The following is a 22,315-nucleotide window of genomic DNA, read 5'->3' as shown; positions in this document are numbered from 1 at the left end:
ATATTAACATATGTTGTATTTTGGACAGTGTTGCAAAATGACAAGAAATACGATATAAATAGGCGGTTTGGTTCGATTTCATATAGACATGGACTTTGGACAATGCAAGGAGTCTACACGAGAAAAATAAGCAGCAGCAGGGCCTAAAAGAAGGTGGGCCAATTGGGCCTTAGCCCATTTTGCTATCCAAATGCGTCCACATTCTCTCGAGTCTTCTTTCCTCTTCACACGATACCACAGAGGCGACCCTAGAGTGGAAATCCGATCCGCCGCCGATTTGACCAGCACCTCGCTTTTGATGCCCTCGCCGGCGTCGGAGGTGGAGGGACTCTAGTCAATCGGCGGCTGGTCGCGTAGATATATTACATAGTTTAGGCAGGTTCTGTAGTTTAGGGTTTTCTAGTGGAGATGAGCTACCCACCAGTTCTTTTGTCCCTCTGAGGTTCTTTTGGTGAAGATGTCGGAGCCATAGTCAAGGACGGCCACCGCGCAATCTCCACCAGTGATTACCTTGTGAGGTATGTCCTATGCAGTCGGGTTGGTGGTTATGGATCCCCTTTCTAGGTAAGCTGTTTGTCGATTGGGGTTGGCCAGTGAAGTGACAGGCGCCAGATCCTAGTTTCTACGACGGAGTGATGGCTTTCAGCCATCTGCTGGAGCGTTTAGCGTCTCAAGCGCATGTCAAGTTTGGCGTGCAACTGATTGGCGTTTCAAACTGTAAGTGCTCTTCGTCGACACGGGTATCGGCCTCGAGCTTCATCCTTGGTATGATTCTTCACTGCAGGCGGTGGAAGAGAACCGGGCTGCGGCGGCAACGGTCGACGGCGGCGGAGACCACTGGGAGTACTTCTTTTGAGCTTCAATGTATTTTTCTTTTACTTTCAGGGGTGCTTGTTTAAGGGGCTCGATGTAATTTTCTTTGTATCTTTTCAATAAAACTTCAACCCGGTACACTTAAAAAGAAAAATGCGTCCACATTCGATGAAACGTTCATTCCAAAAGACTTAGGTGAATCATTTGATGGTTTATCAAGCTAATCTCGTGCTCAAGCCAAAGGAAGCTCAAATTTGGAAGATCAAAGTCTCGCAAGAGCAGCAGATATTGTGTAGGCCATATCTCCCACGTCCCAACTCCAATCAGAGAAACTTTGGTGTCTAAACTGATCATTTCGAAAAGATCTCATACATGGATCAAGTGAGCTAGGAAAATCACGTTCTAGTCCCAACCTAAAGGACTACACTTAAGGAAATACACCTTTTCGACTTGAAACACAGTGCTTGTCATGCATGACAGGTGATTGGAAACACTCAAAGACTTTCAATATAGCCTACTATAACTATAATTAGTGTAGTATATTCAAGGTCTCAATCTCAGATTGCGTGACACCCTATTTTATTCCAAAATCTTTAACATACGATAAAATGTGTTTGACTCTTGAAGTCTTGATACTGATCAGGTATGGCGTCACCCTAGAGTTTCCCTGCCTGCAATTGCATATATCATCATATATCACTAATTTGTTCATACGGCCATCTCTATATTTTTCATAAAGCCTTATACAGTGTTCCCTGTTATGATCTCCTTTTCATCGTCACAACAAAATTATTCTCAAACCAATATGATACAAGATGGGAAAACTGCTTACTTGAAAGACATTGACAAATTACAACGTCGAAGAAGTGCTACTACAATGGCCATACAAGATTGTAAACTCTAGGTGGTGAATGGAAGACTCTGCTCTACTAGACTAACCTAATTTTTCCAAGCCAAGCCATAGAGGTAACAAGTATCCCAATTTCTCTCATCTTAGCCATAGAGATGATTCATGGGGTCATGCTTTTTCCAAGCCAACCTCGCAATTGTAGAATCATGTCCATTTCTCAGTTCTCAAAGTCCCTAAGCAGAATATCAGTAACTCGGTAAGACAGCTTAACATGGAAACAGGTAATACCTATGAACTCTTTCATATTAAAAAAAGTCTTACTATGTCCATTTTTCTCAATAATGAGGAAGTTGCTTCCATGCCAACTAGGGCACACTCACAATCCTGTCCTCCCTGAATGCTGCTAGCTTCAATCTGATGCCGCCTTCCATATTCGGTTATAGACTTCTAGTACTCCGTATCAAACAAATGCAGAAATATCTGGAGTCATGTTACCTTCTCTCTCAATGCATCTGATATGAGCAAAGATAAAATGCGTCATCCAGGAAAATATGCATTGTTCACCTAGTGAATGGAGAAATGGAAACATAAAAGAGAGTAGCAAAAAACATATAGAAAAAGCACTACTGGTGAACTGATCAACAAAAGTCACTTTAATTCATCATACATGTATGTTGCACTCACCAAAAGTCCAAAAGAGATTTTTTTTTCACTATCATGTAAAAATAAAACGGAATCAAAAGGTATGAAAAACAGCTGGGAAAGGTAAAACAACTACACTTAAAAACCAGTGGTTCGAGTTAGACATGAAGGAGCATATCAGACAATTGAAGATTCAAAGGAAGAAAAGGGAGCCAAACATTCAATCAAGTGCAATGGTACTCTTTGTAAATCACATAGCTCCTTTTTATATCTCACTCTAGTTTATCAAAAGAGTCATTTGCTAATTAAATGTATAACTCTTTTTTCCCTCTAATACATGGATTAATTGAAGTAGCGGCATGTTGCAGCTTATTTCCTCCCAATATTCATCAGTATAACATAGCATACTATAATAATAAGTTGATTCAAAACATTTTTATAAAAAATATAACACTTCGCAGAAAACATGAATTAAGAATACGGAAACTATTGAAACATGAAAATACAAAGGCCTAAGAAGAAGAACAGTAATTTAACAATGGCAACTTTGCAGGCATGAACCCTGCTAGGTCAACAAAATACAATGATTATATTTTGCAGCAGCTTAGTTTGAGAAATTTCAAAACATGAGATGAACTGGATTCATATCTTGCCTCCAAAGTCCAAGCTGGACATTCCAGATTTAACAAGGTCAATACTGAATATAAATAATATTTAAAGATATTATTACATTAAAGAACAATAACACGTTTTTTATGTAAATAATAATAAGATTAGAAAGTGCCATACTTATTTTTTCTTGCATGAGAGTAACATAGTCCATACTGTTGTCTCTCCAGATATATGGAAGTACACTTTGATACATATATAGTGTTGGACGGACACCAGCATCTTCCATCCACTGCAACACCTACATAGGCCAAACAAAGGCAAACTATCATCCATCTTTTCCCCCTGTTTCACATATTTCCAATCAAATATTAATCACCCCAATTTTAAAATGCTTATGTTACAGTTGTTGGAGGCAGAATGTTGAATTTGCCACAATTCTAATTTTTACAACAGGACATAATGGATCCAGGTTTCACAACAAAAGACCAAGACAAAAGATGTCAAACAGAAAAAAAATGTATGGAGTTCTTGTCCAAAAGAAAAATGGCAGATCTTTAATACACAATCATCTTATCACAATTTAGCAATTGTAGATGGAATCTAGAGAATGTCGTTCTTTTATCTTTTAAGGGAATCTTTTTTTTGAAGGACCCATCAGCTATTATTCAAATGTAACAATATAGCTGCCTAATGATATGACCTGTATACCTCAATATACTTTCTCCATTTCCCAACAACTAAAAGGTTTCTCAGCAGAACCGTATAAGTAGAAAGGCCCACAGTAGAGCATGAAGTCACCATCTTATAGAACAGCTGCAGGATAGAAAATCATAACAATAAGCTTAGTCTCATCCTTGAAAGAGTTCATGGGGAAGCAGCAACAGGAAATGCACACCCCACAGACAAAGCACCACTACTGAAACTGTTTTCTCTCACAAGTGTACAAAACAAGTCTGTGTGTTCCTCAAGCATCAAATATATTCACAAAAGAAGTGGAGATGAGTTAAAACCAGTATAGATGTTAGTAGTATTCTTAACCCTAGAATCATTTTATTTGGTAGAGACCAGCAATATATATGTGATGCATGGATCTACATGTTGCTGTCGCACATTGGTGGCATTAAAACCACTTCAGTAAAGATTAAGATCATACAAAAGTAGTGATTCCTCTGAAATTAGGAATCTCTCTTTCTGAATTGCTCATGTCAATATTGAACAATACTGTTTTTTTTTAGGATAACATTCGCTTGCACCAGTGCAATTACTGACAGGTATGGACTGCGTACTGAAAATAAATGATACCAAGGTACTTAATTCCATCATATGTCGAAGTTGAAAATTATACAAAGAGGTTATACAACGACACCTATGTTAAAGGGGCCAATTATACCTTCATCATGCTCTCTGTCTTGCCACATTTTCCAAGAAAATTCAAAAGATGGTTTAGTGTGCCAACAGAAATGGATGAGAGGGAGGAATCCAATTGTTCAATTATTTCACTGGCTGTTTTCCATTCCCGTAGCCTGTTGCAGAGCATCAAAGGTCTCCCTAGTTAAACTAGCAGCACTAGTAACCTCTCAAAAGAAATAGAACAAATGAAAAATAGAACATTAAAGATGCATGGAAACAAGACAAAAGCAAGACATGATCCAAATGATAATAGCTAAAGTGCAGACTGCAGGGCTCACTTTCTAAAACTGCAAATGCTCAACTAGTAAAAAAAAAAGAAGATGTCACTGAATTACTGAACTATCATTTGAACAGAGTAAGCAAACAAACAGACCCGGTAGCCTCAAACATCAGTTTGTGAACTAAAAAATTTTGATCTAACAGAAATAAGAGAGATCTCACCCACCCCAAGGTTTTATCCTGCTATCTCAAATGGTATCATAATAAATACAAATCGTAATACAAAAGTTCGTCTGCATAATACTATTTAACATGGCAGAAACCAGAAAGTTACCCACACCTAAATATGTCGTGCAAACTACCAACATTGTGTCACTACATCAACGTATATATGCATTTAACAAGTTAAATAATAATGGACAGTGAATACTATTTCAACAATAATAAAGTAGTTACAGTGCACATGCAACTTAAGACGGTGGATAAACATACATGCTGCATGAAGCTATTATCTCAAAATAAGCCTTTTGGTTCAATGGTATCTGTTTTTGCTTCATAAATTTCATCAACTGAAGGACCCTTTCAGTTTGGCTTCCATTATTCAATGCTTCCATGAGGGATGAACATACAATGGCATCTGGTTGCACATCATTACTTTCCATCTCTTTGAATAGGTCCCACGCTCTCCTCCAGCTCCCTTATGATCCATATGGACACAGGATTAGTTGAAAACTTAAAATTATTGAAACATTTTCTCATCATAAGAGAATCTTACCATCATCGCTATAGGCTTTAATCATTGCAGTATATGTCAAAACATCAGGGAAGCAACCAGATTCTTTCATAGAACTAAAAGTGGATTCTGCTTCGCTTAGTTTTCCCTGAATTAAACGATTGTTAGCATACCAATTCTTTACAGGGAACCAGATAGTTAATGTCAGCAATACTTACTTGTTTGACATATGAACAAATGACGGACGAGTAGACTTCCTTGGTCAAATGAATTTTCAGGTCCATCATGTCTTCAAAAAATTTCAGAGATTCTGCATACCTTCCCAATTTACATGATCCACTAATGAGTACATTGTAAGTTACAGCATCTGGCTTCACATTGCGTGTCCTCATTAATGCGTACAACTCCAAAGCTTTCTCATAATCACCCAAACTTAAATAGCTTCCGATGCCTGAGTTGTAAGCAACTGTATTTAGTTCGATCCCTCGAGACTTAGCTGCTGCAAGAATTGTGTCAATTTTAGTTAGTTGTCTGCAGCGGCCACATGCTGTTAACAGTGTACTTATTGAAACAACATCCAGTTGAATGCCATCTCTCTCCATTTCTTGCAGCAAACTAATAGCTTCCTTCAACATTCCAGTAGATCCATAAGCATCAATAAGTGCATTGTAACTGACTTTGTTTGGCTTGCATGCATTCTTCCTCATCTCATTAAAGACCTCCCTAGCCTTCTCAGGTTGTGCAGATCTACCATAAGCATTAAGTAAGGAGGTATAGGAAACTATATCAGGTCTCAATCCATTTTGCTTCAGTAATTTAAAAGTTTCCAAGGCCTCTTTGTGCATACCATGTGAGGCATAAGCACCCAAAAGTGCATTGTAGGATACAATATTAGGCCTGACACCTTCAGCAACCATCATATCAAAGACTGCCTTGCAATTTTCAGCTTGCCCACAAACAGAATAAGAATACATTATGCTAGTATATGTAACAACATCTGGAGGACATATTGTTCTTTTTTCCCTCATTGGGTTAAACAACTCAATAGCTTCTCCATACTGCCCAACCTTTACAAGGCAATGGATCACAATATTCCAAGTGAATGTATCAGGGGCAACATTAGATGATTTCATAATTTCAAAGTAAGCTATGGCTTTCAAATACTGAGCTCCATTCTTGAAAGCGGACAAAACAATGTTGTGTGTGATCAAATCCGGTCCTACACCATTTTCAGTCATCTTCTTACAAAGCTCTAAAGCTTTCTTCCAGTTACCAGCAGCTCCACATGCATTTATTACATTATTATATGTAGTTCGACTAGGAGGTATCTGCAACAAAAAGGTATCTCTTACAGGAGCAAACTAAACCAACCATGACGTATAATGACTCGGATTATCTATATGATGATGTTTATTATTCAGTAATATTACAGGAGCCTCAAGATGCTAGTTATGTAGAATATCTTTACAAGCATGTAAAGTTCAATTGTTTATTTTTTAAAGCAGTTATCCAGAAAGTCATGCCTTCATAGTAATGTACTTACAGCAGCACGTTGCATATCTTCCATGATGTTGATGGCCCAACGCCACTGGCCAGCTCGAGCATGAGCATGGATCAAAGAGTTGTATGTATCAGCATCAGGTTTGCACCTATGGATATACCATTTAAGTAAAACAAAAAGGCCAAGAGTGATCAGATAATTGTAAGGCTATCATTTAACCAAACTAATGATAAAACAATACAAGAACAAAAGATGCATGTAAATTATATTTTAAGAAGATGTCTTATTGGTGTGACATAATAACAGTACAACACCACAAATTTTCTGAATGGCAGTCTAATATGCTGAAGCAGTAGACCTCCTACAACAAACTTGTTTTTCTTAGTTTAAACAAAAAGCCATTCTAGGAGTGATATGGCTCTATGACTTCTAGTAAGGGTGAAAGAAAATAATAGGTCGATATTGATTAAGGTGTTGAAAGTATGACATATAGCACTCATACCGCCATTCTTGCATCTCAAAAAACAGGCCACGTGCCTGATCAACCTGATTGTGTCTAGCATGTAACCTTATCATCATGCCATAAATGTCATTACGAGCACAATAATTCTCCTGATTTTTCATCCAGCGGAACACATGTACAGCATGTTTCAAGGATCCAGAAATGATACAAACTGTGTGAGTTCATTATCACTGGAACAGGCTAGCTTGTATTTAGTGAATTTATGGAGATTTTTGGTTAGTTATAAATAAGAACAACAACTTGCAAATGAAGTAGCTACTAGGGGATTCTACCATACACTCTAATAAATCAATATTGGGAGCACAAAAATGATGGTGGCAACTGAATCTTGAGAGAATAACTAGATTTTCTGGACTGAATGAGAAAACCATAGGTTTTGAGACATACTGAAAATCGTGAACAAAGTAAATGGAACTAGCGTACACAATTAAGGACTCCGTGGACAACTAAAATATATCAGCAGAGTTGCCTATGCCACCTGCAAATAGATGCAGGACTATTGTAGTTGAGTCCTTAGATAAAGCGCCAAAAGATAGTTGACATAGAATACTTAAAAGTTAAAACTACTATGATAACTTAACTATCATGTTATCAACAAACCAAGAATCCTTGCATATCGAAATTGAACATATGCCCAACCATGAATGACTCGGACGTCAATAACAACTGGAACTCAAGATGAACTAAACAAAATAAATGCTGTACTATAAGTTCAAGCAACATAGTTCAGTGACGTCCTGCTCCCCTCGCACCAATTTAGTGGCACAAAACTAAATGTGGGCGTGGGTGGGTCCATCTGAGTCACTGAATGTGGGCCAGGGTGGCAAATTACATGCCAATCGTACCAATTTAGCGGTAAAAAGAACTATTTTTTTCCGCTCCCCTCGACCCATTTGAATGGCACACCGCACACTACTAGCCAATAGTGGCATCCGCACCAACAGTCATCTCATCGAACACGTAGCAAGCAGGTGGCAAGCAAAGAGAGAACGGGGGGCATACGCGGATGAGGAGCGGGAAATTGCGGCGGGCGAAGCGGCCGGCCCAGCTGTTGAGCACGGCGTCGACGGCGTGCGCGTCGGCGGGGGGCAGCGCGAGCACGCGCGCGGCGGCCTCGGACACCTTCCAGTCCCGCTGCCACCGGGTGCCCTCCACGCGCAGGCGGTGCCGCGCGGGGAGCGACGCGGCGCGGACGCCTTCCACCTCGGCGCGGGCCGCCCGGCGGCCGCGGTCGAGGTCGACGGACACCGCGGGGCGGCGCTCCGCCCAGGGCGGAGGACCGGGCGCGCGGGGTGGGGGACGCCGCGGCGGCGCGCGGACGACGCGCGGGGCCCGTGCGTCGGGGCACGGCGACGGCGACGGCGACGGCGGGGGCGCGGGAGCGGAAGCCATCGGCGGCGCGGCTTTACCGTTGCGGATGCGCGGGGGTTTGGATAGCGCGGGCGTTGGTGAGCTGGCGCGGCCTCCCCGTCTCAGCCATGAGCTTTGCTTCATGTGATTTGATAATGTTATATAAATCTCGGGCCGGGTTGGGCCAGGCTTTTGGGATGGGCTGAGATGGATCGACCTGAAAACCCCAAACCGCCAGTCCAAGCATGAAAACAAAGTAAGTAATTTATTTCTCAATAAGAGCAGCCACAACGTGAGTAGAAGGCGATGCTCCAGTAGAAGAGAGAAATTTCAAACCTCGATTTTGCCATTGCAACTGCCGTTGCTGAGTTGAAAAATGCCAGCACCAATGATAGTACAAGCCCCGATGCTCAATCAGCAGAAAACTATTGTATAGCAAGCCTGTCACGTAGGTGTGCAGAGGAAAGCCGATGAAAAAGAAGAAATGATTGTTTACAATACTATTTCTATCATACTATTTGATTGTGAGATGGATCAGATTTTGGGCATCGATGTCGCACACTGTAATAAAACAAGAGCTAGAGTATCACTTATGTATGTCATGGTGATGAAACCTTCAAGCCTCGTCTACACTGTGGCTGCTTTAAGCGTTACATATTGACCATTAGCCACCCGACCATTATTTTTTCATGAAGATGTTTGGTAGCCTATATAATCTTCTAGTCAGATGCACACAGTGCAATCTATTATATGTTGGTAGTCTGATCGGCTCTACGAATTAGATATATAATGTAACATGAGCACGATATACTATGTATTGCTTTGGTTCCCATGCTCAGCTTGAACATTTCAGGGTCTAAGTAGGGAGAGCATGGAACAATGCAAAAGATGAAAAGAAGCAGCGAGAGGTAAATTTTGGAGTGAGGATGGACGTTAATCTGTTGCCAAAATGTTAACCTTCTTCGAACCCTCGAACGGGCCGGCATCCTGCTCATCAGACCAACGGGCCGGGTCTGGGCCTGCTCTCGCTCACGTCTCTCCCACGGTCCCACCGAACTCGTCTGGCAGGGATCCAGCTGTACCCAACCAACCGAGCCCTCTTCCCCTCCTCTCTCCCCACGGCGGCGGCGACGCGGCGGCGAGGAAAGAACGCGTGCGCCTCTTCCTTCACGACCCACCCCCGCCTCCCCGGCCCGCTCGCGCCCCCCATCGAGCGCGCTCCGCCGGCCAAGGGCGCCTCCGCGCCTCCTTCCGCCGGAGCGGAGCTCGCCGCCTGCCCGGCCCCCCCACCGCGAAGGGGTTCCGTCTCTCGCGCCCGCCGCCGTCTTCGTCGTCCCCCTCCTCCTCGGCGCTAGAGGACCGGCGCGGGGAGGGGATCCATCCGGGCCTGGACAGGCCTCTGCTTCACCTGGTAAGGAACCCTAACCTTGCTTGGCTGCTCGGCCGGATCGCGCCGCGTCCTGTTCGGCGGGATCTTTCATGTGCTGCGACCCGTGAGCCGTGAGCAACCAAATTCAGATTTTTCCTGCTCTACTAGTACGCATTGCTTGTTGCGTGGAGACGTACTGGTAGAAGCTGGCGAAGTTTGCGAAGAAATTGAATTTTGGGGGGTTCCACTCGATCCCCCCGGCTACACGTTGTGCCAGACCATATTTGGAGGAGGTTGGGCAAAGAAGGCTGCTTGTTCTGTGTTTCCTCGTGGTTACGTATCGTTCTTGCGCCGCAGCATTATCTGGTATCTGATAGACTCGCTCTATGGGCGCAGATGTATGTTTGGTACTTATAAAAAATTCCGAAAGAGTCAAGCACTCAAGCCATAGTTCACCGTAAAATATGGCCCAAAGATCTATAATCTTTTCTCTGAAGGTCCTGTGTACGTTCAGTGGGATGTGCATGGTTTTTCCATTCCTGCTGACCTGTTTCGTGGCAAATTTCTTATTTAATTGAACAAATTGTAGTGTTTCTGTTCAACTTATGCAACTTCTTGTGTCATGTGTGACCTTTATGACACTAGTAATTGCTTTGTGTTTAACCTAGGTTTATCCTTAAGAGTGGTTTCTTAAGAAATACTCAATTAAATTTGGTTACTTTTGCCATTCATGACTCCTCATCGGGTCCAGTTTTAGTCTTTTAAAGACATCTTTAGGCTGTTAATGTTATAGTAATTTTTTTGTCGGGATGGATAGCATTTATATGAACCAATTCATGAATTCCATTATTGCAATTGCTCATTATAGAATGTTTTTAGGATATCTATTTTTTAGTGTCTATGTTATGTTTGGATCATTTGTAAAGTAGTACATAGCTTACACCAAGCAACATCCTGCACTGTTCCTTTGCAACCACTGTTACCTTGCGTGCTCCAGATCCATGCATCAACTTTACCACATCACTCTGGTGCATTTCAGCTTTCCTGGGTTGACCTGACAAATTATTAGTTTCAATGAGACTGCTTGAATCTTACAACTTAATTTGATCAAACACTATAGTAATAAGTTCTTTTATTGCCAAAGGCACATTCCCATACGCCCAAGCAAAATAGTGCAGATCAATTATATGATGGAAATTCGGAAAGCCAAGGTTCCTTTTGTTTTTTTGCTCTAAAGAACTTTCATGCTTCATCATAAGTATATCCCTGTAGCAATATGCCAATAATTTATATGTTTATTCTATTAGTAAAGATTTCATTTCTGGACAGCCAGTTGTTGAACTCAGAGTTAGACAATGGATCTGGAGACAGAGAATCGTCTGGCCTCTTTACTACTTGAAGAGGCACGGAGGCACGGAGATTACAGATAGAGGCTGACAGGGAAGGTGTTCATGCATATCTACGAAAGCCTAATGTAAGGCATCGTCCAAACTCACGGTTCCTCACAGCGACTGTTCGTGGAGTTCAGCAAGGTTAGCATTGTGGCATTCCCTTGGTGTTAGTTGCTTGAATGATGCATCTGCATCTTCAATTTATTGAATCATTGCCACTCTTTTTTCTGTATTGTCTATGTTTGCGAAGGAAATCCTGTAGAAACTTACCAAACTAGGGGGAAAAACAGTTGGATTCATGTAATCTTGTAGAAATTCTAACTTGGTTATTTAAAAGTATATTGACCTCACATTCTTAAGGGTCAAAAGTATTATTGGCCCTGTGTCACAATTTTTTTATTGACATCAAATAGATCTTTAGTAAGTCTGAATTGAAATATGTTGTTGTACTGCAGCAAACCGTGTTGTGGAGATCAATGAAATGTGGCGTGCTAGGGAAAAGGAGCTGGAGTTGGAGTCAAAGATGAAAGGCAGAAGTAAAGATTGTGATGATTCTAGAGGCGAGAAGCGCAAAAGTGAAATGAGAAACCATAGCTCCAGCTCAAGGGTTGAACAAGAAGGGACCACTTATAGTACTTCTTACTCAGACCAGGAGGATGGTCTCAAGGAAGACGAAATTGAAAGATTTCTTCATTCAAGGTCAGTTAGAATATCCATTATTTTCTTTAATGCAAGAAATATCCATTATTTTCTTGATGTAACACCTGCATATAACTGATATTATTTTACTCATAATCGTCTATGAAAACCCATGCAATCTATATACATCTTCGATAGTACTCCCTTTGTCCATCAATCAATGATAGGTGTAATTTGTTTTTGTAAAAGTTAAGCTTTTGTAGATTTTGACCAACAATGAGTTAAATTATATGCATGTTCGATATACCAAATTCGTATCAATATATTTCTATATGGAATACCTTTAGGATGATGCTCATTTTTTTAGCAATTGAAAATATAGTTAGTTAGATTATTTTGTATAGCAATATAAGTACCACATTATTCTGTCTATGAATGCTATTATGCTATTATATTATGTATTTAAATTTGTTAATGATGTAAACCTTTCCATGCGTTACCTATTTCCTTGTGTTGCTTAACAAGTGTATTGTTGCTATTTTGTTAGGGTGAAACGAGGACGTGGGGCCATTGGTTCTAGGATGGACGAGCCTGGTCCATACCTTGATTCTTCATCCCGTTGTCATGAAAACGGACCTAGTCCTGATATACGTTTGGAAGAAAAATGGGAACGTCGAGTACAAGGCCCAGAAAAGCCTTTGTTTTTGAGGTCCAAGTCTCCTGATGATCATTGGTGTAAGGAAACGTTGGACGGAAGGGGATCGAGCTCTGAACCACAGAGCAAGAAGGAAAAGAAAAGGAAGTCTGAGAAAAAAAGAGAAGAGGGATAAAAGGAAGGAAAAGGACACAAAGAAATCCAAGCATCGCCATCACCACCATCACAAAAGCCGAAGAAGGGAGTGAATGAGTGGTCTTGCCTGTTAGCAAGATAGAAATGTACACAATGGTTCTGCCCTGAAAGTGGCAGTGACCTGATTGTTGCTGTAACTTGAAACTGTATTGTATAGAGAACTTGGCATTGTGTAGATTGTGGAATGGACTATGCTTCTTATAATACCACGTTGTTGCAATTTCACATTGTCGTTGAGATTTTATCACTTTGCATTAACAGTATTAACACTATGAATTGCTTGACACAACACAGATGACCTAACACTTCTATTATTTCTTCTGGTCTAGGTGCATGAGAAGGTGAGGCAAACGAAGAAGGTGGTTTGTGCAGAGCCAGTTTCTGATAGACATCCTCCATCTCTGGCCTAAACTGAGGAGAAGTTTGCAGGCAAGCAAATGCCAGTTCCACAAGAAGAGCAATTTCTTTCTCTTCTACAATTGTTGGAGATGATTGGCGCTTGTCCAACATATCCTCCATTACAAGCTCCCGATGCTGTTCCCTGGAAGCAAGGTACTGTATCTCTGTGGTGTACATCCCCATCACAATTTCCAGCGCAACGACACCGAAGCTGTAGACATCGCATTTCGTTGTCACCACTGATGTGTAAGAAAAGCTCTGCATCAAAAATCAAATTAAAGAACAAATCAATAATCAAACATGAAACCAAACTGCAGTATATTTGATATTCGCAAATGGTAACAAGAATATATTTGCAATGTAGAAGAAAGTAACTGACTACATACCGGGGGCTACATAACCATATGTTCCTGCTAGTTCGCTCCAATTGGATGAATCGGGTTTTAGCATCCTTGCTATTCCAAAATCTGAAACACAAGCCAGCCTTGAAATCTGCATCTAGCAAGATGTTGTTACTTGTTATCCATGGTGCAAGTAGTAGATAGCTTGAGCCCCGTCTTTTGCAATGGCAACTCGCTTCTGCCAGTCTAGTTCCTTTGCAAGCTCCTCATTTTGCAAGGTAGCATGAAGATTTCCTCTCTCGATGTAATCATATACTAGAAACTTGTACCTTGTATGAGAGCAAAATCCATACAGCTTGCCGATGCTTCTATGCCGTATCTTCGTCAGCACTTCACTTCAATTTCACTAAGGAATCTCTTTTCATCTGTTTGATGAGGAGCCAATCTCCCTCCTTGAAGATGAGCTTTGTAGACAGTGCCATAGCCCCCTGAGCCTACTATACATCTTTCACTGAAGTTTTCTGTAGCTGCGTTAATATCTTCAAATGCTAGTTTTCCATCAAAATTCCACACTGAAAGCACATCTATTCTATCTGTGTACATAGTGTTTTGCTGCATGCTCCTTTTGTGAATAGTCGTAGCAACAGCAAAAAGTGCAAGACTAGTAGCTACACACAGGGGGATATAAATTGCAAGCACCATTGTTTGAATCCCTCCTCTGATATTCCATTTCTGAAGTTGAAGAGCATGTTGGCAGGCCTGAGATATTGCCACACAAGCCTTTGTTGTGCAGGAACCATCCTATTGTGGCATTGTGGAATAGTCGTCCTATTGGAAGAGGCCCTCCCAAGCTGTTGTATGACACATCAAGTGTTGACGGACTTAACCATGCCAGCAATGGATTTCGGAATGCTTCCACTGAACTGATTATGGGAGAGGTTCAAGAGCTCCAACATCGCCAAGTTCCCAAGCTGTGCAGGTAGCTCACCTGTGAGTTTGTTGCCGCTGGCATCCAACACAATGTGCAGGTTCCTCAGGTTACCAATGGACGCTGGCAAATCTCCACTCAACCTGTTATGGTTAACCATCAAGGATTCTAGCTTAGTGCAACTCCCAATCTCTTCCGGCATCGACCCGTTCAACTTATTCACAGATACTGCAGTTCACTCATACGACCGAATTCAGGCGGTATATTTCCCGACAATTGGTGCTAAATTCCGCTGGTATTTCGACGTTCAACTTAGCTGGTATATCTCACTCTTAGCTGGTTTGAGTACAAATCCAGTACGTTCAACTTGGCCAGCAACCCAGTCTCTTGGGGAAGGAAACCTGGCGAGATAAAGTGCATTCAGGTCAGCAAGATTTGGCAGGATACTCAACCTGTTCTGACCGAGGTCAAGTTTCCTAAGGTTGCCTAGTGAAGATGGTACGGGCCCTGATAGGTGGTTTCCGCTGAGGTGGATGTATCTTACTTTGGTCAGGTTGCCAAGGCTTCAGGTCCGTACATGGCCCAGTGCAAGTGGGCCGACGGCATCAGATCCCCAAATTTTTGGGCCGCTACAAGGTACAGGCCCAAATGGCCAGTAACCTAACCTGCCTGTTGATTTCCATCGACCTGTTACGTCCATCTGGCCTGCGTGCCCTTGTGTTTCTCTGCGAAGTCGAACCGACGCTACCGCCTTGGTAGCCGATTCGTCATCGATTCATCGTCAAAACCTTACGCCGCCTCGGAGCACGCCGACTTACCGAGGCGCCGCGCCGCCGCCGTCGCCGGCCGCCGCAATATCGCAGCCTCGCAGAGTCGCAGGGAGCAGGCCTGGGGCTGGCAGGGAAAAGAATCAGTCGGCCTATAGGAGCGCTGCGTGCGTGACCTGCAGGCTGCGGTCCTTCACGGCCTGCATCATGCTCAAACAGCGGGCTCCTCCGCTGGGAGTGGACGTCGTCACTGGAATCGAATGCCGCCGCCGTCTGGAGCGGGCGTCGTCCCCGGGATCGAGCGCCGTAGCCACCTCAGGCGGGCGCTGCATGGAGAGGGTTCCACTCGCGGTCCGCTGGCGCCAGGAGTTGATGCTGCAGGGAAGGTAGAAGAGGTGCCGCCGTCCGCCAAGCGAGGCGCCGGCCGGGCACTGCTCGTCGTGATCTTATTTTTTCCGGTTGCAAAGGAGCCGGCTCGACCTTAGTATCTTTTAGTCCATTCCAATAGCTTTTTATTAAAATTGAATATAATATTCGGTATAGTGTCCCATAGTAAATTACCACAATCTTATAGTATCTTTTGGCAAAGATATCTTTTTTTAGTGTCTTATGGCAAAAAACCACACTTCAAGAGTATACCCCGGCTAATTTTGCCTAGAAAATATGAATGCGGTAATGAAAAGCGCAAGAGGAAAAGAATTGAACAGTTTGCTCAGACTCAAATTTTGAAAGATAACTTATCATGATTGACTCTCAAGCCATTGGCAGCTACTCGTTTGGAGAGTCGTGTTGACAGTGTAAAGGCTATAAGGTTCCAAATGCAGGATAGAAGCTTTACTCGAAGTATCAGATACTGATAATAATACAACAATATTCAATAAAGCTAAATTCTTGGCGAACAATGAGCTTGGTGACTTTGAATTTACGGTGGCAATAATTATCTGGTATGAAATATTATCTGTTGTTAATTTGATCAGCAAACATGTACAAGCAAAGGATATGCTTATTGATGTTGCAATTAAGAGTGGTGATAATTCTGATATTGATGGCAAAGTGTTACATGTGGCGTTGAAGTTTCTCCAAGAATTCATTCCTAAAAGAAGATATGGGGCCTCTTGATATTCTAAAGTTTGTGAAACGGATGGGCTGTTTTCCTAATGCCCAAATTGCATATAGAATTTTATTAACTATTCCGGTGACAGTTGCACCCGCAGAGCGAAGCTTTTCCAAAGTGATGTTGCTAAAGATCTACATGCGTAGTACTATGAAGCAAGAAAGTCTCAATGGATTGGCGACAATTGCACTAGAAAGTGATATTTTGAAGAATATTAAATATGTAGATATAGTTGAAGATTTTTATTTGAAGAATACTAGACGAATGTTGCTTTTTCATAGAAGTTAAAAAGATATCGGTAAGGAACACTTGTTTTTTACTCCTTTTACATGATACTATTACATAAAATCATCTAAATATATTCTAATTATTTATAATTTTCTACATATAAAATTTTCATTTTATATTTCGCTCCGGAGCCTCCCAAACTGAGGTACTGGCCTGCAAGGCTTTCAGGTATTTGGCCGTCCAACAAGTTGCCGCCCAAGTGCAAATCATCTGGACTGGCCAGCTTCCCGAGCTCCTCCGGTATCGCCCCAGCGAGCATGTTGTGTGCGATGATCAGAGTGGCTAGCGTCGTGAGGTTCCCAAAGGATTCAGGGATGCGGCCCGTGAGGTTGTTGAAAGCGAGATTCAGGTCGCTAAGAAGCCCCATATGCTGCCTATCTCACGGGGAAGATGTGTCCATGGAGGAAGTAGCCGACCAGATCGAGGTAGGACAGCCGGCTTGGAGAGGCAATGGCCGGTGGGATCTCGCCGTGAAGGCTGTTCAAGCTGAGGTCCATGTGTGTGAGGAAGGGGAGCGCCGAGAAGTTGAGCTCACCGAGGCGGCCATGGATGCCGGCGTTCGGTAGGGAAATCTCGGTTTTTTCTTTCCGATGGACTGGTGCGACGACCATCACGCGTCTTGGACTGTGCAACAAGGATAGAGGTGCTTTGGCCTCTCAACAAGGGAATGAGGCTCGCCTGCAAGGAGGACGCACGTCTGTGGCGTTGGCGCGTTGCCGTCTGCCACATGCCCTCCAAGGAATCACAGAGGCCTGGTGTCAAGCGTTTTGTTTAAATATGTAGTTCTTCGCTTTCTCCCTGAAAAAGCTTTGTAATCATGGTGGGACCCCCCCCCCCCTCCATCGAAAAAACAAGGGAATGAGGCCATCGAAAGAAAAACAAGGGATTGTGAATTTGTGACGTAGTTTTTCTGTTTGATGGAGTCTTTGTGAAACTGAAATTTGGATGGTTCGGAAATTCATAAATCACAATCAAAATCCTGCAAGTTGCTTCTTGCCCGATTGAATGGGAAACTTTGACATCAACAGTTCAACTTGTTAGGACTTTGCAACTAAGCGTAGTTTACGTCGATTGGGCTCACATTATCAGGTATGTTTGGTTGGACCGTGGCTATGAAAAAAGCTGTTGTGGGCTGTGAGCTATCAAAAAAGTTGTTATAATCCATGAGCTGTGAGAAAACTAAAAACCATTTGGCTAGAACAGCTGCGAAACTGTAGGTTTGCTGTGAAATGTCTGTAACGCCCCTGAAGTGCTGAGGGACCGTTGATATTCAAAGTGATTGTGAATCCCTCATGCAAATTACCGGTTTGGGAAGGAATCTTAAATACAATGATAACAAGTCTACAAAATGACATATGGTTCATATAACAATGTCCTGCCTTAACATAACTATCTCCCTCTCGCACTAACCAAAGCATCAGTTATCCTGTTGCGGATGATATTCATGGTTTTCTCATTCTCTCCATCATCATTGTCATCTCCTTGTGTTTATGCCGTGTCAAATGATTGTCGTAGCAGGTACTCCTCATCAGCATCACATTTATCAAACTCCCTATCTTGCGAGTGGCTATCACGGATAAAATTATACAATATCATACAAGCTAAAATTATATGCTTCTGAGTGCGAGTAGAAAAACTTAGAATGCCCTTAAAAATACACCACTTCTGCTTCAAGACTTTGAAAGACCGCTCAATGATATTTCGAAAAGATGAATGCAAGAAATTGAACACCTCGTACTTTCCTTACAATGCACGCACATTACAAAGTCGAAACTCTAGCATATGATACGTGCTTCCTTTAAAAGGGGCAAGATATCCTAGTTGGTTTGAATAACCAAAATCCACGAGGTAATATTTACCTATAAGACCAAATCAGCAAAGGCAAATAACAATACAAGTATTGGTAGTAGTAATAAAATGTGTATACCTTTCGGAGGCACGGAAAATGAAGAAAAATTTGCTAAAACATGATTTAGGATCCGTGTGTCATGTGCAGAACCTAGCCAACCAGCAACCACAAATATAAATCTCGTATCAAAATCACAAACAACTAGGACATTTTGAGATGTAAACCCATATTGTCATATATGGTTGATCACTTCCTCTGCTGGCACTGTTACTGGAACATGTGAACCATCAATAGCTCCAATTGCGCCTTTGAATAAGGCCAGAAACGGTCCTCTTTGACCTTTTCATGCTCAATAGAGAAATTAGGATCTCTTGGCTTGATATTGTCCTTTGCTAACTTGCGCAAATAATTCAATACTTCATGAAACTTGTTGCGAACTGTCCAAAGTGACAGTGTAAAACAGTCTTAAGCTTGTGAGAAGACTGTGGTCCTCCAACGATCTACAAGAACATCACAAATGACTCATTAATAATACATTGTTAGTTGATGTCAAACCGTAGTTCGAGATAAGCAAGTCATAAAACGCCATGAAAATATCAGAGCTCGTTCGAAACATCTTGTACAAGTGCCTAGAACGACTCATGCATCTCATGACCCATTGAAGTTCAGTTCCTTGTGTTTCCCTGTATTCTCCTTTGTGCAAATACCGATCAGTGTACTGGTACCCCAATTGTCTAATAACATGCTGGGATAGCTCAGCTAGAAGAAGTAGTCCTTGTCTCTTTTTAGCAAAATCCACCATGCTGTCATCCATCTGCATAAGATGTTATTAATATATCAATATATGTGCAGCCAATAAACAACCAAATTATGCCTAACAATAACAACCAAATTATGGACAACAATGACGACCAAATTATAATGGTGCTCAGATAACACAAACAAGTAATCATTTAGATACAAATAACATTATTTCAAAATAGTTGTCACATAGCAGGAACAAATAAATGGTTCTCAGAGAGCAGGAATAAATACTTGGTACTCCCAAATGACACAAGAAATAAATGACTACAAAGTTCTACGACTACCTCATCAACTCCTTTTCATGCTCTCTCTCAAGCAGATCAAACCTTCCTTCATTGATTTCAAGCGAGCTAAAGATCTCCCTAAATTCAGACTTCACGATCAACAAGGTGGTTGTGTGCATTAGACCAGTTTTTTTATTGCACCCCACAGGCTTTCACCATCTGCATTGCCTCTTTGATGCTAGGGACTTGGTTGGTTGGAGGAGCTTACGATGCTTCAACACTTATGGAGATCTTCTCTGTTGCTGTTTCTATCTTCAAACTTTTGTTCTTGTACAGTCGAAAGAATGGGCTCTTCTCATCCTTCTTTTCAGTAGTTGCAGTTGAGCTGTCCTTGCGTTTCCTTTTTCCTGATTTTATTTTCTTCAAAACGGCCAACTTGACATCATCATTATCTGGATTTTTCTGTACCTCAGCCACATCCTCGTCACTAGACTCAGATGAGGAAATATATTCAGGACATGATACACTAGCCCCGCTAACATATGTTTTATCAAACAATATATGCAGATCATTAAGATGCTTCGATCCTTGTTTTCTGAACCTCACATGGTTGCATTTAATACCTTTACCAGGATTATTGCATCTCTAAAAATTAAGTGATACAAGTTAGCAAGTCAACCAATACAAGCATGAACAATGAATAATGAACAATTACACTATAGCTAGGTGTTCATCCCACCATTCCTTAGAGCATTCAACGGTTTGCTTTGTCTCATTCCATCCAAGCCAGTGGCAAAATTCTTGAGCTCCATAAACCAAGTATATTCCTTTTCCATATTGTCCCATTTGTTCTTCAATTATTTCTTGTTTGCTTTAGCCCTATTTTTTCTTCATACTTAGTCCTCAGATTTTTTCCATCCGTCCCTAGTGAACATTCCCGACGGTCTATTCCCAGCTTATATATCAATGAAATGCCTCACATTGGCATCACACCAATCCGCCTTATCGCCCATTCTTGAATCATGCAAAACAATTTACTTCATTCAATACCAGTATCATGATGTACAGTGTATACAAGCTGACAACTTGTCAAAATTAGTATGAAAAATGCAATCAAGGAAGCACAAACAGCAGCAGCAAGAGATCTACTCATTAACCGATGGCAGGCGGGTAAATTTACGAAACGGTGCCCCCCACAGCCGCTGAAAGCACCCTCACACGTGCTGTGAAATCTCTACTGCCAGAAAGCAGCTTTCAAAGAAAGAAGGGAACATGCTATTTGGTTTACTTTTTAGCTTTTCTTGGAAGCCAAACCACTTAGGTGCTGTTCGGATCCATATAGCAAATGGGCAAAAGGGCAAAATTTTTGCCATTTGCTAAAAGTGGCAAAAATTTTGCCGTTCGAGGTGTTCGGATCCTCCCGAAAAAAATTTGCCCTTTTGATGTCTCGGCCTCCGCCCCCGCCGTCCGCCGCCCGGCCTCCGCCCCCCGCCCGCGCCTCGGCCTCCGCCCCCGCCGCCCGCCGCCCGGCCTCCGCCCGCCCCCGCCGCCCGCCGCCCGACCCCGCGCCTCGGCCTCCGGCGCCCGCCGCCCGACCCCGCGCGAGATTGGGGGATTCGGGGGCGGAGGCCGGGGCGCGTTCGGGGGCGGAGGCCGAGGCGCGGCGGGGGCGGAGGCCGAGGCGCGGCGGGGGGCGGAGGCCGGGCGGCGGACGGCGGGGGCGGAGGCCGGGCGGGGAGCGGGGCGGGGGCGGCGGACGGCGGGGGCGGCGGACGGCGGGGGCGGAGGCCGGGCGGCGGACGGCGGAGGCCGAGGCGCGGCGGACGGCGGAGGGGGCGGGGGCGGAGGCCGGGCGGGGGGCGGGGGCCGGGCGGAGGTGGCGGAGGCCGGGCGGGGGGCGGAGGCCGGGCGGGGGGCGGAGGCCGGGCGGCGGACGGCGGAGGCCGAGGCGCGGCGGACGGCGGAGGGGGCGGGGGCGGAGGCCGGGCGGTGGACGGCGGAGGCCGAGGCGCGGCGGACAGCGGAGGGGGCGGGGGCGGAGGGGGCGGAGGCCGAGGCGCGGCGGACGGCGGAGGCCGGGCGGGGGGCGGGCGGAGGCCGGGCGGCGGGGGCGGGGGCCGGGCGGCGGGGGCGGAGGGCGGGCGGCGGGGGCGGACGGCGGGGGCGGAGGCCGGGCGGCGGACGGCGGAGGCCGAGGCGCGGCGGACAGCGGAGGGGGCGGAGGCCGGGCGGCGGGCGGAGGCCGGGCGGCGGGCGGCGAGGGGCGGGCGGCGGCGTCGGAATCTGCTATTTTGCTATCTCCTCTCGCTCTTTCCCTTTCAACGGGTGGTGTTCGGGTGTAAACGCAAAAAAAACAGCAACTATTTTCCCTTTTGCTGTTTTGCGGTTGGATCCGAACAGGGCCTTAGAAAGCCAAACCAAAGGGACACTCACTCTATCGATAGCGCCTTGCCTCACGACTGAAAGAAAAAAAAAAACTTGGCCGCAAATGGCCAGAAGCAGCCCACATCAAGCCCACAAAACTATAAGACACGGTCCAAAACAACAGAACTGGGAAGCACATCACCAGAGCCGTGACGACACCAGGCCCAACCTATCCCACAAAGCCCAAACAACCGCTGGGTCAGCCCGGACAAACATGCAACGATCCTCTAGAAAGCTGCAGCACATGCCTCAATGCCCATGAAATTACAGACATA

General features: G+C 43.8%; 1 protein-coding gene and 2 pseudogenes across 2 annotated transcripts; 1 reads left to right on the top strand and 2 right to left on the bottom strand.

Annotated features, from left to right (window-relative positions):
• Positions 1-1,507: 1,507 nt before the first annotated feature.
• LOC112881979 (pentatricopeptide repeat-containing protein At2g41720-like) lies at positions 1,508-8,837 on the bottom strand. 2 transcript variants are annotated; one of them, XM_025946915.1, is made up of 11 exons: positions 8,302-8,837; positions 7,283-7,454; positions 6,823-6,928; positions 5,498-6,607; positions 5,322-5,427; positions 5,039-5,243; positions 4,308-4,440; positions 3,626-3,730; positions 3,095-3,215; positions 1,985-2,175; positions 1,508-1,896 (listed from the first exon to the last, which is right to left on the bottom strand). In XM_025946915.1, exons 1-10 carry the CDS (start codon positions 8,795-8,797, stop codon positions 2,150-2,152), a joined length of 2,580 nt encoding a protein of 859 aa, XP_025802700.1. In that variant the 5' UTR covers positions 8,798-8,837; the 3' UTR covers positions 1,508-1,896; positions 1,985-2,149. The 2 variants fall into 2 exon arrangements, with proteins under 2 accessions (XP_025802700.1, XP_025802699.1); XM_025946914.1 differs by lacking the exon at positions 8,302-8,837 and having other exon boundaries at positions 1,985-2,227; positions 7,283-8,276.
• Positions 8,838-11,377: 2,540 nt separating this feature from the next.
• LOC112881981 lies at positions 11,378-13,122 on the top strand (annotated as a pseudogene).
• A 135-nt stretch (positions 13,123-13,257) lies between these two features.
• Positions 13,258-14,651, bottom strand: LOC112881983 (annotated as a pseudogene).
• Between the last annotated feature and the right edge of the window lie 7,664 nt (positions 14,652-22,315).

Source organism: Panicum hallii, chromosome 2 (assembly GCF_002211085.1).
Source record: "Panicum hallii strain FIL2 chromosome 2, PHallii_v3.1, whole genome shotgun sequence".
In the NCBI taxonomy this organism is placed as follows: domain Eukaryota; kingdom Viridiplantae; phylum Streptophyta; class Magnoliopsida; order Poales; family Poaceae; genus Panicum; species Panicum hallii.
The sequence above is the reverse complement of the archived record's forward strand: the minus strand, read 5'-3'. Positions and strand labels throughout refer to the sequence as shown.

What these genes read in the sequence shown, in the direction of transcription:
- LOC112881979 (XM_025946915.1), bottom strand. Translation starts at nt 8,797, where the DNA reads ATGAAGCAAAGCTCATGGCTGAGACGGGGAGGCCGCGCCAGCTCACCA. An exon ending in CCCGCTCCTCATCCGCGTAT is followed by an intron (nt 7,455 to 8,301) that starts GCCCCCCGTTCT and finishes GAACTCACACAG; the next exon opens with TTTGTATCATTTCTGGATCC. An exon ending in AAGATATGCAACGTGCTGCT is followed by an intron (nt 6,608 to 6,822) that starts GTAAGTACATTA and finishes TTTTTGTTGCAG; the next exon opens with ATACCTCCTAGTCGAACTAC.